Source organism: Macrotis lagotis, chromosome 1, assembly GCF_037893015.1.
Source record: "Macrotis lagotis isolate mMagLag1 chromosome 1, bilby.v1.9.chrom.fasta, whole genome shotgun sequence".
NCBI classification, from domain to species: domain Eukaryota; kingdom Metazoa; phylum Chordata; class Mammalia; order Peramelemorphia; family Peramelidae; genus Macrotis; species Macrotis lagotis.
Window position 1 is genome coordinate 495,002,933 of NC_133658.1, and position 14,922 is coordinate 495,017,854.

Sequence of the window (14,922 nt, forward strand, 5' to 3'; positions counted from 1 at the left end):
CTATAACAGATTTTTACATTTATTATTTCCTTAATGTCAACTTTGTAAAAGTAAAACAGAAATGAACACTATTAAAATTGTTAAAATCTTTAAACTTGAAAAACTCTTTAATATATTGGTTTGAATATTCAATAAAGGGACATACAGACGAAGTATTTGTTTTGGAGACACATCCCTTTGATTCCAGAATTATGCTATCTGCAGGTCATGATGGAAATATATTTATATGGGATATTACAAAAGGCATTAAGACAAAACATTACTTCAATATGGTAAGATTTTTTTAACCATCTATGATAACAAAAAATTAACTTTATAACTTCTTCTACCAGAGCTATGTATTTGCATGTTTTTGTTTTAATTAATTAAAATATCAAAATATCTTTATTGAAATCTAAATACTTCCCTCCCTCAACTGATGTATGGTTTTTTTACATTATTATTGTTTTGGTGAAAACTTTGAAGTATATTTAATCAAAACATTTTCTTGCCTGGCATATCTGTATTTCAGTCTAACTATAGAGATAGGTTCTTACCATTCTAAAATTATGGCTGGATTAGTCAAATGCTGGTGCTCATTCTGTTCACTCTTTATAGGAAAGCTCTTGTTGGAAATTTTTTTTCACAAGGATAATGTGAGACAAGAGTCATTGAGATTAGAGGGGGAAGATATTAGACTGTTATGAGATGAAGAGCAGAGAAAGGAGAGGTTGTGTGAGGGGCTCAGTTTTTTCAGTTAAATATGAGACAAGGTTCTCAAACTGAGATACTAAGGGGTGAGTAGAGGCAAAAAAATCCCCCGCAAAACATGGGAAATTTTTCTATTGGGAAAAATGGTTTGAAAGTATTTCTGTGGTATTTGGGGTAGTGAGTCTTTTAAGAAGGTAAAAAGGCTTGCCTTGCTGAAGTGAGGACCCAGGTGAGATTAGGTAACAGCATGTAGTCGTAGTCCCAATTAGCATAATTTCTGATTTTCCTCCAGCTCCTTTCAACTACGTGTAAATAGGAATTGAAGAAAAATCCAATACGTGAGGATTTTTTTGAGTAATATAATGTATTATGAAATTAAGAGAGACAAAGAACTGAGAAAGAATGAACTGCAACATATGAAGTAATCCCAGGTTGAGATTTAGTAAAATATAGTCGACTTGCTGAAGCAGTGGAGAGAAGTGTCAGACGTGGAGCTCTAGTGTAAAGGTTGGGAGCTGGGGAGGAGAGAAAACCTATGATTCAAGTACTGATTTTACTGAGGAAGGAAAATTGCCTAAGAGTCTTTAGATAATAGCTACCATGATCTTGATAAACAGGATAGATTATTGTCATGCTTGAGGGACGGTCTGGAAGTGCTAATAGAGAGCCAGAAAAATAGAGAATCCCCTACCATGATCTCTTAACCCCCTCCCCCCAACTCCCTTCCTCACATTCCTTATTGAGTTGCAAATTCTTTGCATGCATTTAGTTCACTTTTGTCTATTTCAGATAAGACTGAGTTTCATTTGACTTTTACATATTTTTAGGTACCCCCAAGTTATTAAAAGTAGCATGTTTCACCTTTTTTTTCTTTGTATTCCTCCTCTTATCCTTGATAGTAAGAACAATATCCAAACCCTTCTCCTAAGGTAAGTTAGGCTAGTTTTTCCTTAAAAGGTATTGAATCCATCTTGCAAACTTAATTAGCTCATGATAGTAAATGATATTACTGGTCACCCAAAAAGAAGCTGTAGTAGTTCCTGTGATGCTTGGTGGTGGATCAGGTTGGGCACCTTGGCAATGGAAGTGTTCTCATTTCTTCTCTTTATTGAAAGTCCTCTTGCTAAGAAAAAATGCATCCTTTTGTGTGTTCTTTTTTTGTTTTGTTTTGTTATGTTTTTGTAACTGGTGAATTACTTAAGTTCATAAGAGTGTTTCATTTTATTCCAGTAAGGAACCTAAACTTACTCCTGCAGAATTGAAATGTAATCAGCTCCTTTAAATGGATTTTGGGCCTGCTCAGAGATGACACTGGATTGGACTTCATCCTTCTGAGATGCTTTATTAATGCCTCTGGGGATAGCTATTGCTTTCCTCATTACTGGGAGATTAAAGAGTAAATTGTTGGGGCAGCTAGGTGGCGCAGTGGATAAAGCACTGGCCCTGGAGTCAGGAGTACCTGGATTCAAATCTGATCTCAGACATTTAATAATTACCTTGCTGTGTGGCCTTGGGCAAGCTACTTAATCCCATTGCTTCACAAAAAAAAAACTAAAAAAATTAAGAATTTGACGATCATTGTGTTTTAGGTCTTTCAGTTAGTTATGTTGGGTCTTTCTGCCTGGCAATTTAAATCTCCCAAGTTCTACTGGGGAATTTCATCACCACTCAGTTTACTTTCATAGCAATTTAGATTTAATAATAAATAATATTAATAGTAACAATAATAACTATCTTTATATTACTTATGTTCATCATCACTCAGTTGCCTTGGGGAAAGCCTACTATAAGAAGACTCTACCTTTAAAGGAGTAGATATTTGTGTAAACTATGAGACTTTGAATTTTTTTTAGAGTTAATAGTGCAACTGAACCAGTTGTCTTGAGTCCTGTAACTGTATGGACTTCACTCCTCTCTCAGCCTCAACTACTCAACATACAAAGTGTGTTGATTTTACTTCATAATATCTCATATAGGGAGCGGCTAGGTGGCACAGTGGATAGAGCACCAAGCCACTTAACCCCATTTACCTTGCAAAAACCTAAAATAATAAATAATATTAATAATAATAATAATATTATCTCATATATATGCCCACTTATTTCCTCTTTGAAACTATTTGGTGTATTCCTTCATTACCTCATGCCTGGACCATTCCAGTTTGCATCAGTTTTCTCTGCTTCTTGTTTCTCCCTATTCCAATTCCACTACTATTCTGCTACCAAAGTTATCTTCTTAATGTGTGAATTAGATCATGTCACTTTATTTTTCAAATTTTTTTTCTTTACTAGATATTCTTCTCTAGAATTGCTTTATGATCAGGGAGGGTAGTTTTTTAATAACAATGTAAAAATAATTTATTTCTAAAAACTTAAACTGATCTCCATTAACGATTAAGGTGCTTTGAAACTTCATAATTCTATATTTTGTTTGAAAATACAAATTGAATAATAATAACATTTAAGTAAAACTTTTTCTTAATCTTCCAAAGAGTAGTTCAAAACTTGAAAAATTTTAATTGAAAAAGCAATGTTAGATGAAATTATTTGTCAACTTGTATTTTCTAGATTGAAGGACAAGGACATGGAGCTGTATTTGACTGTAAATTTTCATCAGATGGACAACATTTTGCTTGTACAGATTCTCATGGACATCTGCTTATATTTGGATTTGGATGCAGCAAACCCTATGAGAAGGTCACTTAAAATTTATATACAGAATAATTTTTTAATAGAATTATAGTCATATGAGCTTAGATTTTCTGATACTCCATTACTCCTAAGACATTCAAAGTATTCTTTTTTTTTTTAACTTCATATTTTGCAGTTTGTTTCTAGAAAGTGATGTTATTAATTTTTGGAGAATTTTTTGTATTGATGTTTGTGATTAAACTTTTTTATTGTTCAGGCTCATGCCCTTTCATTACATGCCAAAATGAAAATCTTTTTTTCTCTAGATTCCTGATCAGATGTTTTTTCACACTGACTATCGACCACTGATTCGTGATTCAAATAATTATGTCTTAGATGAACAGACCCAACAGGCACCTCATCTTATGCCTCCTCCATTTTTGGTAGATGTAGATGGTAATCCTCACCCAACTAAATTTCAAAGATTAGTACCAGGTCGAGAGAACTCTGCAGATGAACATTTGGTTCCACAGCTTGGATATGTGGCAACAAGTAAGATAAAAAGACTTCTTTTTTAAATAACCTTACTCTTTTCTTTCTGTCTTCCTTTCCAACATTTATATAAAGCTTTAAGATGTGGAAAATGCTTTATGAATAATTATCTCATTTGTTCCTCATAACAATGCTGAGGTTGCTCTTAATTATCCTTATTTAAAGGTGAGGAAACTGAATCAAGTAGGCTAGGTGGCTTGTCCAGGTCACACTACTTATGTGTCTGAAGTTGCTTATAAACTCAGTCAAGGTCTTTCTGTCTTCCACCTCTTTATCTTAAAGGCCAGGATCACAAAATTATTACTAAATATCTAAGACAAGATTTGAACTCTTGACTCTAAATTCAGTCCTCTGTTCCACTATGCCACCTGTCTTTCCTGTTCTATGAATTGCATCTTTCCTTTCTACTCAATCAGGATGCATTTGGATTTCTAAAAAATTAATTGGTTTGAGAAATAATAAACCTTCTGTCTTTTAAAGTTTAAATTTCAACTTTGCAGATAATAGGGAAGTTACTTGTCTTTTGACTATCTCAAAAACAAATAATAGAAATTTAATCCATACTTTTAAGGGTTTTGCATGTCCAATTTTGCATTTCCCAGTGAATCCCCCCCCAATTATTTATAACAAAGAATAAAAAAGAAAGAAAAAGTAAAACTAAACAATATATCCAAAAATACTGACATAGACACATTCTATATCCATCATTCCCCACGTCAGCAAAGAACAGTCTTCTTCCGGACTAGGCTTGGTCATTTTGACAGTGTTCAGTTTTAATTTATTTTGTTACTTAAATATATATTAGATGGCTTACCAGGTTCTTGCTTACATCATTTTTCATTAGTTCATATCTTCCCCTGCTTCTGCATAGTCAACATATTCATCATTTATTATAGCACAACAATATATTCATTAACCACAATATATCTATAATACTATACCCTTTTTTTTTTTGGCCATTCTTCTATCTGGATATCTACTTTGTCTTCAGGTATTTGCTACTACAAAAAGTAGTAGCATAAATTTTTTGATGTATTAGTTATTTTTCTTTAACTTTTTTTGGGGGGGGGTCGTTGCAAGGCAATGGGGTTAAGTGACTTTCCCATGGTCACACAGCTATGTGTCCAAGGCCAGTTTTCAACTCGGGTCTTCCTGACTCCAGGACCAGTGCTCTTTCTACTGCTCTGCTTAGCTGCCCTTTAAATTCTAAGGTTTTTTTTTTCTATATCATTTGGGTCATTGGGAGGTATTTTCCTAGAAGTGAAATTGAGGTAAGTAAAGAACAGTAATGAATTTTGGGTTAATGATGTGAATAGTAACTTTTCCTAACATAATTTCAATTTCTTTTCAGAACATTTAGATTAATTTACAACTCCACCAAAGTGTTCATCTCTTATTACACTCTTTCCAATATTATTCTTTTCTTTTATCTTATACGGTTTGGAGGGTGTGAAATGAAGCCCCCAAGTCATTTTATCAACTTATGTTTCTCTTATGAGTGATTTGGGTCATTTTTTTTTCTACTTCATTGAGTCTGATGGTTTCGTTTTATTAAAAAACTGTATCCTTTGATAAATTGTTGGAATTTGTGTAGCTTAAGATAATTTGAAATGCTATAGGTTTTCGTTATTTAGTCTTTAGGGTCTATTAAACAAATTCTTTTTTTCTATTAACATTATTAACAGTTCTTTCTCATTGTACCTGCAAGGTGATGGAGAGGTCATTGAACAGATAATAAGCCAACATACCAATGATCTGGATGAACAAAACCCAGAAGCCAGGGTTGTTCTTGATGGAATGATAAGACAGTTACAGCAACAGCAAGATCAGAGGACAGGAGCTAATCAAGATGTGTTTCGAAATGATTTTCCAGATGGAGAAGAAACACCAAGAAGAGGTAATAAGCATAAGAACAAATTTATATATACACACACACAGTAAAATTGAAACAAAGGCAGTTTATTTTCTGATAAGTTGATCCACATTGAAAAGCCTTCATTACATAGTTGTTGAAAAGAAGGGTTGAATTCTCAATATATATCCTGAAATGAATCCACTAAGTACCTGTAGTAGATTTCAATTAAAATTAACTAATAAAATGTTATTTGAGTGAGCATTTTCAAAGATATTCAAAAGATTTTGTTCTTCGATAACAATTTTTGCCTGTTGAGCAGTGGGTTTATTTTATTTCCAAATGTTTTTAAATGTGGGTGATGAGCATTTTACACTAATTAAAATTCTCGGTTTCACATTATTATTCCTTATGTGGAACAGCACATGTTAATTTGAAAGAATCCTTTTAAAAGTAAATCTACAATGCTAGTTGTTTTGTCGTTTTATTCAGACCAGTTTTGTACACTTTGAAGTTTTTAAAACAATCTAATGACAAATTTCAATGTGGAATTTATCATATAGGACAGTGATAGCTACTGGAAAATTGTTGAACAGCATTGACTTACTAGATTCCTTTTAGATATCAGGAGTAAATCAGGGATGAAAAATTTTTTTCATTACATAAATATTTTATTTGTTTTCCAATTAACATATGATGGTAATTTCTACCAATTTTTTTTTGCAAAATTCTGATTTTACACTTTTTTCCTCCCTCCCTTTCCTCCCCCCAACATAAGACAATCTGATATAGTCTTTACATTTGCATACATGATATGCATAGATCAAAATTGAATATGTTATGAAAGAATAAATAGATCCAAAAGGAAGAAAGAAAATATTAGAAATAGCAAAATTATGTAATACATAAAACAACTTTTAAAAATAAGCTTTGGTCTTCATTTAAATTCCACAGTTCATTCTCTGGACACAGATGGTATTGTCCATCACAGATCCCATAAAATTGTCCCTGATTATTGATGGAGTGAAGAAGGTTCATCAAGGTTGATCATCACTAGGAGTGAAAATTTATTATCTTATTGGCTAATTATGAAGTCATAGCCTTGTTAGCTATTAGAGCAAATCCCTGTAATTTATAGAAAACTTAAAGAGAGAAATTTTAGAATTTGAAATTTGAATTTGAAAAATGTTACTAAGCCTTGATACTGCTAAATAAATTTAAAAAATACTTTCTCACTCTTAAGGAAATAAAAATCGTGAAATCAATCAAGCTGCAATAGAATCATAAACACTCTTATTGTTTTGCTCTGCTTAATAATTTTCTGAAAGTATAATCTATAGTTTTTATATTTTTTAAAATGTGTTACAACATTTTACCAAGAAAAAATTCTAGACCATTAAGATAAACTATTAAGCTTACTTTGATTAATGTACTAATAATCTGATGACATTATATGCTTAACCTGGATCAGTAATTAAAAGTAATGCTTTAAAACAGGATTCTCTCACATGATCTAAGGGACAGTAGACTGACAGAGGGCTGATGTCAGAGTCAAAAAAACCTAGGTTCATGAGCCATCGCTGAAAAATTCTGGCCCTGGACCATATCTCATTGTCACCAAACAATTCTCCAAAACTCTCACAGACAGTAGCAGATCTATCTTGGTAAAGGGAGTTTGCCTGTTCTTCTACAAAAAAGGAAAAAGCCATTGGGGGGGGGGATCATAAATCGTTTTAAAAATTGAAAATAATATGCTTTGGTCTGCAGACTCCATAGTTTCTTCTCTCAATGTACTTTGCATCACAAGATCTCTAGTTGCTTTTGATCATTGTATTGCTGAGCAAATTCATCATAGTTGAACATCATATAATGTACATAACATTCTAAAGCCAAAAAAAAAAAGAGGAAGGACAATTCCTAGCTTCTTCAGTAGCAAATTAGCAAACCCTTTTCCCCCATTTTTCTATCAACATTGAGATTTTTCATTTTTACCATTTTTGCCAATTTTTGTGGCTGACTATAAAATGTTATCTTATCCATAAGGTATGGATCCTTTAGGGAAGTTTACATGAAAACACGGACAAGAAATTGCAAATAATTAGATTAGATTATATAGATAGATTAGATTACTACCTGTATCAGTGGATTACTCTATTGTCAAATTACAGATCCATTAGAGATTTGAACCAAGTTGATGCAAATAATTAATTATTTCTGATTTTGAATACTTTGAGATGACTAAAGTTTCATTTTTTGAAAACTTTATTTTGGGGGGGGTTTTTGACCACTCTTCTTTTGACAATGATTAGTATAGATTTATGTCAATTCTCATAAGTTTAAATATTAAGAAGTAAAATACCAGAGATGGTTAATACAAACTTTATCTGGTCTGTATCTTTTTCTTTCATCCATTCTTCTTGATGAAGGTTCATATACTTAGATCTGGCCTCTGAGGTAATATAGTCCAACTTAATTATTTTGCAGATTCATTAGCCATAATTAAGCATTTATTAAGTGCTTCCCGTGTGCATAGAGTACTGTGGTAAGTGGTGGTCATCTATATATGAAGAATGAAGATTTAAAGATTGTAGGGGAGTCTTAAGTCTTTATATAGAAAAAATACAAAGGGGAAAAGGAGATAGTGACCCCAGCTATGATTTCATTGGCATAGGGAGCTTATAGATGAAGAAAATCCTTCTGTTAGTGGAAGTTACAGTCTTTTCTACTACTTAGTTATTGACAGCTGAGAGATGATATGGCAGGATGTGACCCTTATGTCAGACAGGCCTTGAATCCAAGCCTTCCTGACTTTGAGGTTAGCTCTAGCCACTATTTTGCACTACCTCTTCAAAAAAGAGAACAAATACAAAGTAGTTAAAGACAATTGTTTTGAAAGATGGTACTATCAATTGAGGGCATAAGGAAAGGCTTCTTAAGTTCCATCTTAGAGGAAAGGAAAGATTTTGTGAAAAGAACACATGAGGAGAGAAGAATTGAGGGTCATCAAATTTAAAAGGTTTTACCTAGATTTCCCAGGTAGCAAGGCTAGAATTGGAACCCAGGTCTTCTCATGTCCAGTGCTCTTTATGATATGTGTTTTTGCCTCCTAACCTTACACCTTCTCAGAAACTTACAGATAGTGACATTTACATATAGTCCTTTAAAATTTGTCAGATGTATAAACCAGCCCTGTGAGGAAGTTTAATATAGTTTACCCCTTCTTAAATAACTTTAAATAAAGTTCAGATTGAACAGTCAGAGAATAAGAGAGTCCTTTACTCATGATTTACAACTAAAAAGCATCAAATGGTGGGTTGAACCTAAATCTTTCTCACTTTTAAGTCTGGCCATCTAAAAACATCTCCCTGTGTCCCTCCCTAAACAACAGTGGCATGATTTTCTATAGAAAATTTCTATTTATCATAATTATTTTACTGATAAAGTACTTGGCACATTTTTTTTTTTCATTTAATACATTCGTTCTAGGTTTTAGAAGACTAAGTTTAGATGTCCAGTCTCCTCCGAATATTGGTTTGCGTCGTAGTGGGCAAGTTGAAGGTGTTCGTCAGATGCATCAGAATGCTCCACGTAGTCAGATTGCCACAGAACGTGATCTGCAAGCTTGGAAACGAAGAGTGGTTGTGCCAGAAGTGCCGCTGAGTATATTTCGGTTTGTTAAAATTTTAATGTGTTACATTGTTTTAGGGAATATATGTATATGTGTATATTTTTCTTTTTAACTTAGGGTCCATGTGTACATGTACATTGTGTGTTTTAAATAAGATAATGTAATATAATTACCTAATTATGTTTTTGGAATATTTACTTTTACAGTTCAACCTTAAGATTAGTGTTTTTATAGCTATATCCTACAAAAGACATTGGATGAATATACAGCTGTAGTTAAACAGGCAATATGCTAATTGTTTGGTTTGGTGTGTACCACAGGCAACTATTTAGAACTCTCTTATACCAGATGAGTTGCTATCTGTGTTAGTGGAGGGAATTCTTATACCATAAATTCCACATTTTACTGAAACCATAAATCCTTTTCATGTATATGCCAAATAAATGTTTTCATAATTTTATTTTGAAATTCCTTTAAAAACATGGAAATTAATTTTATTTTTAAAGATATTTCCAAAGTTGAAAACAGAACTCTCAAGTGAAAGGGTACTTTTAAAAACCTGGATTTGAAATTTTTTTAATACTTTATTATTTCAGGATATATAGAATTGTCAAAGTTTAAATGTTTCCATTCTGAAAGTAAAATATATCCAGTGAATGATAGAATGGGAACACTTAGTGTAAGGACAGATGGTCTAGCTATTCCTTTGATCTTAATAAGCTTCTATAAAGCAGTAATTTGTTAACTTCATTCATTTCTATTTTCTTGCCTTTCAGATGAAATGATCTATTCATTTCATTTTTTTAATTTATACTGGTGGAATATATAATTAATCAGAACGAATAATATGGAATTATAGTATTTTATAACAACATCAGTAAATATTGCAAGGAGAGATCACAGCTTCATTAAGTAGGATTTATTTTTCTTTTCCCATATTATTTGGAGAGTTTTTTTCCATGGGGGAAAAAGAAATATGTTCTTCAGAAATTAATGGAGAAGAGTCTAATTTTGTTGTCTGCTGATAGTTTAAAAAGCCTTTGTATATAGAATTTCTTGATCTTTGTAATCAAGGACAATTAGAAGACAAAAGAATAGTATGTTTCTTCTCTGTCTGAAAAAGTAATGTCTTGATATTTTGAATTTTTGGTTTTTAAAAAAAAATTTTCAATTTGACTTCTATTCAATTTCCGTAATACTAAAACTAAATTTTGATAACTCTTACAGAAAGCTGGAAGATTATAGGATTGGAAAGGGTGAAGAGGAGAAAAATCTTTATATAACAGAAAGGAAAAAGAAACCTCTTCAATTAACTCAAAAGGTATGTTATACAGTTATATTCTATTTTCTGAGGATGAAATAAGATGGAAATTTATAAATTCAAATTTGTGTGAAACTTCGCATTTTGAATGATTTTCTGAACGTATTGTATAAATAGAACTACCAAGAATTACTCAGAAATTTAGAACAAGGGCCAATCCATAAAAAAAGTTATTGATTAAAAATGTTCTAATTATTATCAGCAAGTACAGATGCCTTGTAGCAGTCTGAAAAGATCTCCTTCCAAACTAACACGAAGACATCAGTGACATTCTGTGAGCTCTAAATGAATCTAATTTTACTCTTTTCTAGCCTATAAAAGCTCCATTTTCCCAAAGAATAGCATAAGAGTTTCAAATAATTTGTTTTGATCTTCCTTTTTGCCATAGTAGCTTTTTTATGGTCAGGGATTGCATTGTGTTAATAAGTAGCTTAGATTGTTTTTTATGTTAATATCAAAGTCCCTTGCCTGTGCCAAGGGACTTTGATAATGTCTTTGATATGTACTGTTGTGCTAAGTGAGCATACCTATTTTCCTGGTTTTCTTATTGACCTATATAAGCTCATTACTTCATTTGCTTTTAAAATATATTTTTCTGACCAGTTTTCTGTCCAGAAAAAGGTAGGACTTTGCCAGTTTCAAATTTTAGACTCAAGGATTATGCAAAGCATTGGAGAAAGAAGCACTTCGAAATGTGAGCAATATAGTAAGGGCATCTTAAAGGATGGGAAATATTTTGATCTTTTTTCATTAAATTATATAATACTTGCTAAGCTTTTTAAATTAAAAACTGACTTCAGTAATGAAAGGTTGACACCCTTTTGCTTAAACGTTTTTAGAAATGCTCAAATGCTCTTAAATGGACTTTTTTCTTCTGTATGTTTGCTCTTAAAGGACTTCTTTCTCTGTCTATGAAGAATTTAATGCATATTCCATTACCACAGTGTCAAACTGCCAATATTCGCCATGTTTTGAAATAATTCAGCCAAGCAACAAGGAGAATGCTGCAAATTAAATTTGATATGGATACAGTCTGTCTTTTAAATTTATCTTCTATCTATTCTTTTCATTTGAACATTCCATCTCTTTTTTGCCTTCACACAGGCAAGCATTCAGACATTGTCTGGAGAATTCCATAGGCTCAGAGCAGTTTCTACCTGTTCCCTGGTATACTTCCATCCTTTCTTTCCTCAGATTGCCATATTATCCATTTACTTGTTATCTATACCTCTCAGTAGAAGATAAATTCTAAAAGGTAGAAACAATTTCATTTTTTTTTTTGTACAAAAATAGGAGTTTTAGCTTTTTGCAAGGCAAATGGGTTTAAGTGGCTTGCCCAAGGCCACACAGCTAGGCAATTATTAAGTGTCTGAGACCGGATTTGAACCCAGGTACTCCTAACTCCAGGGCCGGTGCTTTATCCACTGTGCCACCTAGCCGCCCCCAAAATCGGAGTTTTAAAACTTTTTGGAGCTAAAATGTCATTTGCTAATCTCATTAGCTCCTGTTGATTAATTGATCATCTTTATATCAATGGTTCCCATTATATTAATTAACCTTAGCTTCTCTCCTGAGTTCCAGTTCTGCAGCATCAACTGCCTTTTTTGGACATCTCAAACCGGATGCCCCATAAGCATCCTAAACTCAAAATGACCAAAGTAGAATTTATTTTCTTTCCTCCATCCTCCCAACTTCCTTGTTACCATTGGTTGCAACATTAATGTGATCCTCACCTCCTTACTCTCAAATATCATGTATTTTATCTGTTGCCAAATCTTGTCATTTCCACCTTTACAAAATCTCTAATATCATGTTATTTTCCGTTCTTCTCACTCATACAGTCAGTACCTTTATTCAGATTCTTTTTTTGTTTGTTTGTTTTTGGGTTTTCGCAAGGCAAATGGGGTTAAGTGGCTTGCCCAAGGCCACACAGCTAGGTAATTATTAAGTGTCTGAGACTGGATTTGAACCCAGGTACGCCTGGCTCCAAGGCCGGTGCTTTATCCACTGTGCCACCTAGCCACCCCTCTTTATTCAGATTCTTATCATTTCTCCTCTCAACTAGAGGTGTGAAATATGCAATCCATTCTCATGTAGTGCTGGAATATTTTAACGTAAGAAGTAAAAATACAATAGAACATAGATGATTTTAATTTGTGGCTTACTATATCACTATGGCTTCTGTAAAGATTCTTAACTACTGTTTAGTGATTCCATTTCTATTTGAGTTTCTAAGTCTAGACTTGTAACAATCAGGTAATTGATTCCTCTTGCTTGAAGGGTCTCCCCACTGTATTTAGTGTTCCACTTAATTGCCATAGTACTTTTTCTAAAGCAGAAATCATAACCAGGGATCTGTGAACTTTAAAAAAAGTTTTTGTTTACTTTGTGATCCTTTTATTTATTATTCATTTTAAGATATCTTTTGAGATGTCACTAGACTACCAAAGGGTTCTTTCTAATACACAGAAAGCTAAAAACCACATTAGAGAATGTATATCTGAACTTCAGTACCCCCTTCCCCCTTTCATAAATTGCAGTGATTTTCTGTTATCTCCTGAATCAATATGAAATCTGTTTATTTGCACATGATACTTGATCTTCCATTACAGTCCTTTGAACTGCCTGTCCCCATTGCCTGAAAAATACTCTTGCTTCTTACCTATGCCTCTTAGACTCTCAGGCTTTCTTCAAGAAGAAACTCAAATCCCATTTTTTATTTTTTTTATTTTTTTCTCCTTTTTTTTTAAGAATTTATTTTGTTTTTACCAATTTTCCCCCATTCTTGCTTCCCTCCCCCCACACCCCCATAGAAGGCATTCTTTTAGTCTTTACATTGGTTCCATGTTACACATTGATCTTGGTTGAATGTGATGACAGAGGAAATCATATCCTTAAAGGAAGAAAAATGAAGTATGAGATAGTAAAATTACCTAATAACTATAACTTTTTTTTTTCTGATTTGATGGTAGTAGTCTTTGATTGTTGTTCAAAGTTCATAATTCTTTCTCTGGATACAGATGATAATCTCCATTGCAGATAGCCCAAAATTATCCCTGGTTGTTGCACTGAAGGGATGAGCAAGTCCATCAAGGTTGATCATCACCCCCATATTGCTGTTAGGGTGTACAATGTTTTTCTGGTTCTGCTTATCTTGCTCAGCATCAGTTCATGCAAATCCTTCCAGACTTCCCTTAATTCCCATCCCTCCTGGTTTCTAATAGAACAAACAAATTCCATTTTCTTTGGGTATTCCTTTCTTGGTCCTACCACCTATTAATGCCTTCTCCATTGAGATTACCTTCCATCTGCTCTATATGTACCTATTATCTTCACCATTAGAATATAAATTTCCCTCAAGGCAAGGACTGTTTTTGCCTTTCTTTTTATATCTTTTCTTTTCAGTTAAGTGACTTGCCCAAGGTCTCACAGCTAGGTAATTCCTAAATGTCTGATGCTGAATTTGAACTCAGGTCCTACTGACCAGGGCTGGTGCACTATCTACTGCATCACCTGGCTGCCCCCTTTCTTTTTATTTTATTATTTTATTATCTTCATTGCTCAGAATATACTGGCTTGCTATTTCTGTAAATCCTAGAATGGATTGAGTGCTAGGCTTGAATACGTATTATATAGCTGACTTTGATTCCATCAGAATTTAGGTAAGATTTAAAGATCAGTCTTCATTTCTTATTTTGGCTTGCTCGAAAAGTAGAACATTTTCCAGAACAAAATGCAGGTAAATGTAATTTTTTGAAAACATGGATTTGTGAGAATATTTTCGATCGTGTGTAAAGTGATTCTCCCCCCCCTTCCATAATTGACTTAGGCCTTTTTTTGTTAGAAATTGTTAATTATGCTTTGTTTAAATAGTTAAAAAGAAGTAAAAATGTTTAGCATCCTTTGTATTTTATGTATTTGATTTTAATAAGTCATTGATTCTCATTTCTTTTTATTTTCTTATGCATATATCTTTACATTTTAGATGGTCTCAGTGTCTCAGTCCAGACAGAGAAATTTTAGATCTAAATATTCAGAATATGAAAATAATTTTAGTCATCTTGAATCATCATCCGAGGAAGGAAATGGATCTCTTAGTTTCAGAAGACAGGTAAGCAATGGAATATGTAAATCTATGAATTAATTTTGAATAATGTTGGTTTATTTTTACTTTGGATCAGCCAGGTAGTTGAGGCCACATTTGAAAGTACAAAAGAAATAATAAAATTTTGATTTTGATCATTGGTGC

General features: G+C 32.9%; 1 protein-coding gene across 3 annotated transcripts in view; it reads left to right on the top strand.

Annotated features, from left to right (window-relative positions):
- BRWD1 (bromodomain and WD repeat domain containing 1) overlaps nucleotides 1-14,922 on the top strand; it is a 157,974-nt gene that overhangs the window by 63,432 nt on the left and 79,620 nt on the right. For all 3 annotated transcript variants that reach the window (XR_012473975.1, XM_074213861.1, XM_074213862.1), the window contains 7 exons: nucleotides 138-272; nucleotides 3,258-3,386; nucleotides 3,647-3,872; nucleotides 5,581-5,769; nucleotides 9,211-9,394; nucleotides 10,580-10,673; nucleotides 14,659-14,784. Coding sequence is in view for 2 of the 3 variants with exons in the window: in XM_074213861.1 (XP_074069962.1) it covers nucleotides 138-272; nucleotides 3,258-3,386; nucleotides 3,647-3,872; nucleotides 5,581-5,769; nucleotides 9,211-9,394; nucleotides 10,580-10,673; nucleotides 14,659-14,784 (1,083 nt within the window). In the remaining variant the exon portion in view is untranslated. The remainder of the gene's footprint in view (nucleotides 1-137; nucleotides 273-3,257; nucleotides 3,387-3,646; nucleotides 3,873-5,580; nucleotides 5,770-9,210; nucleotides 9,395-10,579; nucleotides 10,674-14,658; nucleotides 14,785-14,922) is intronic.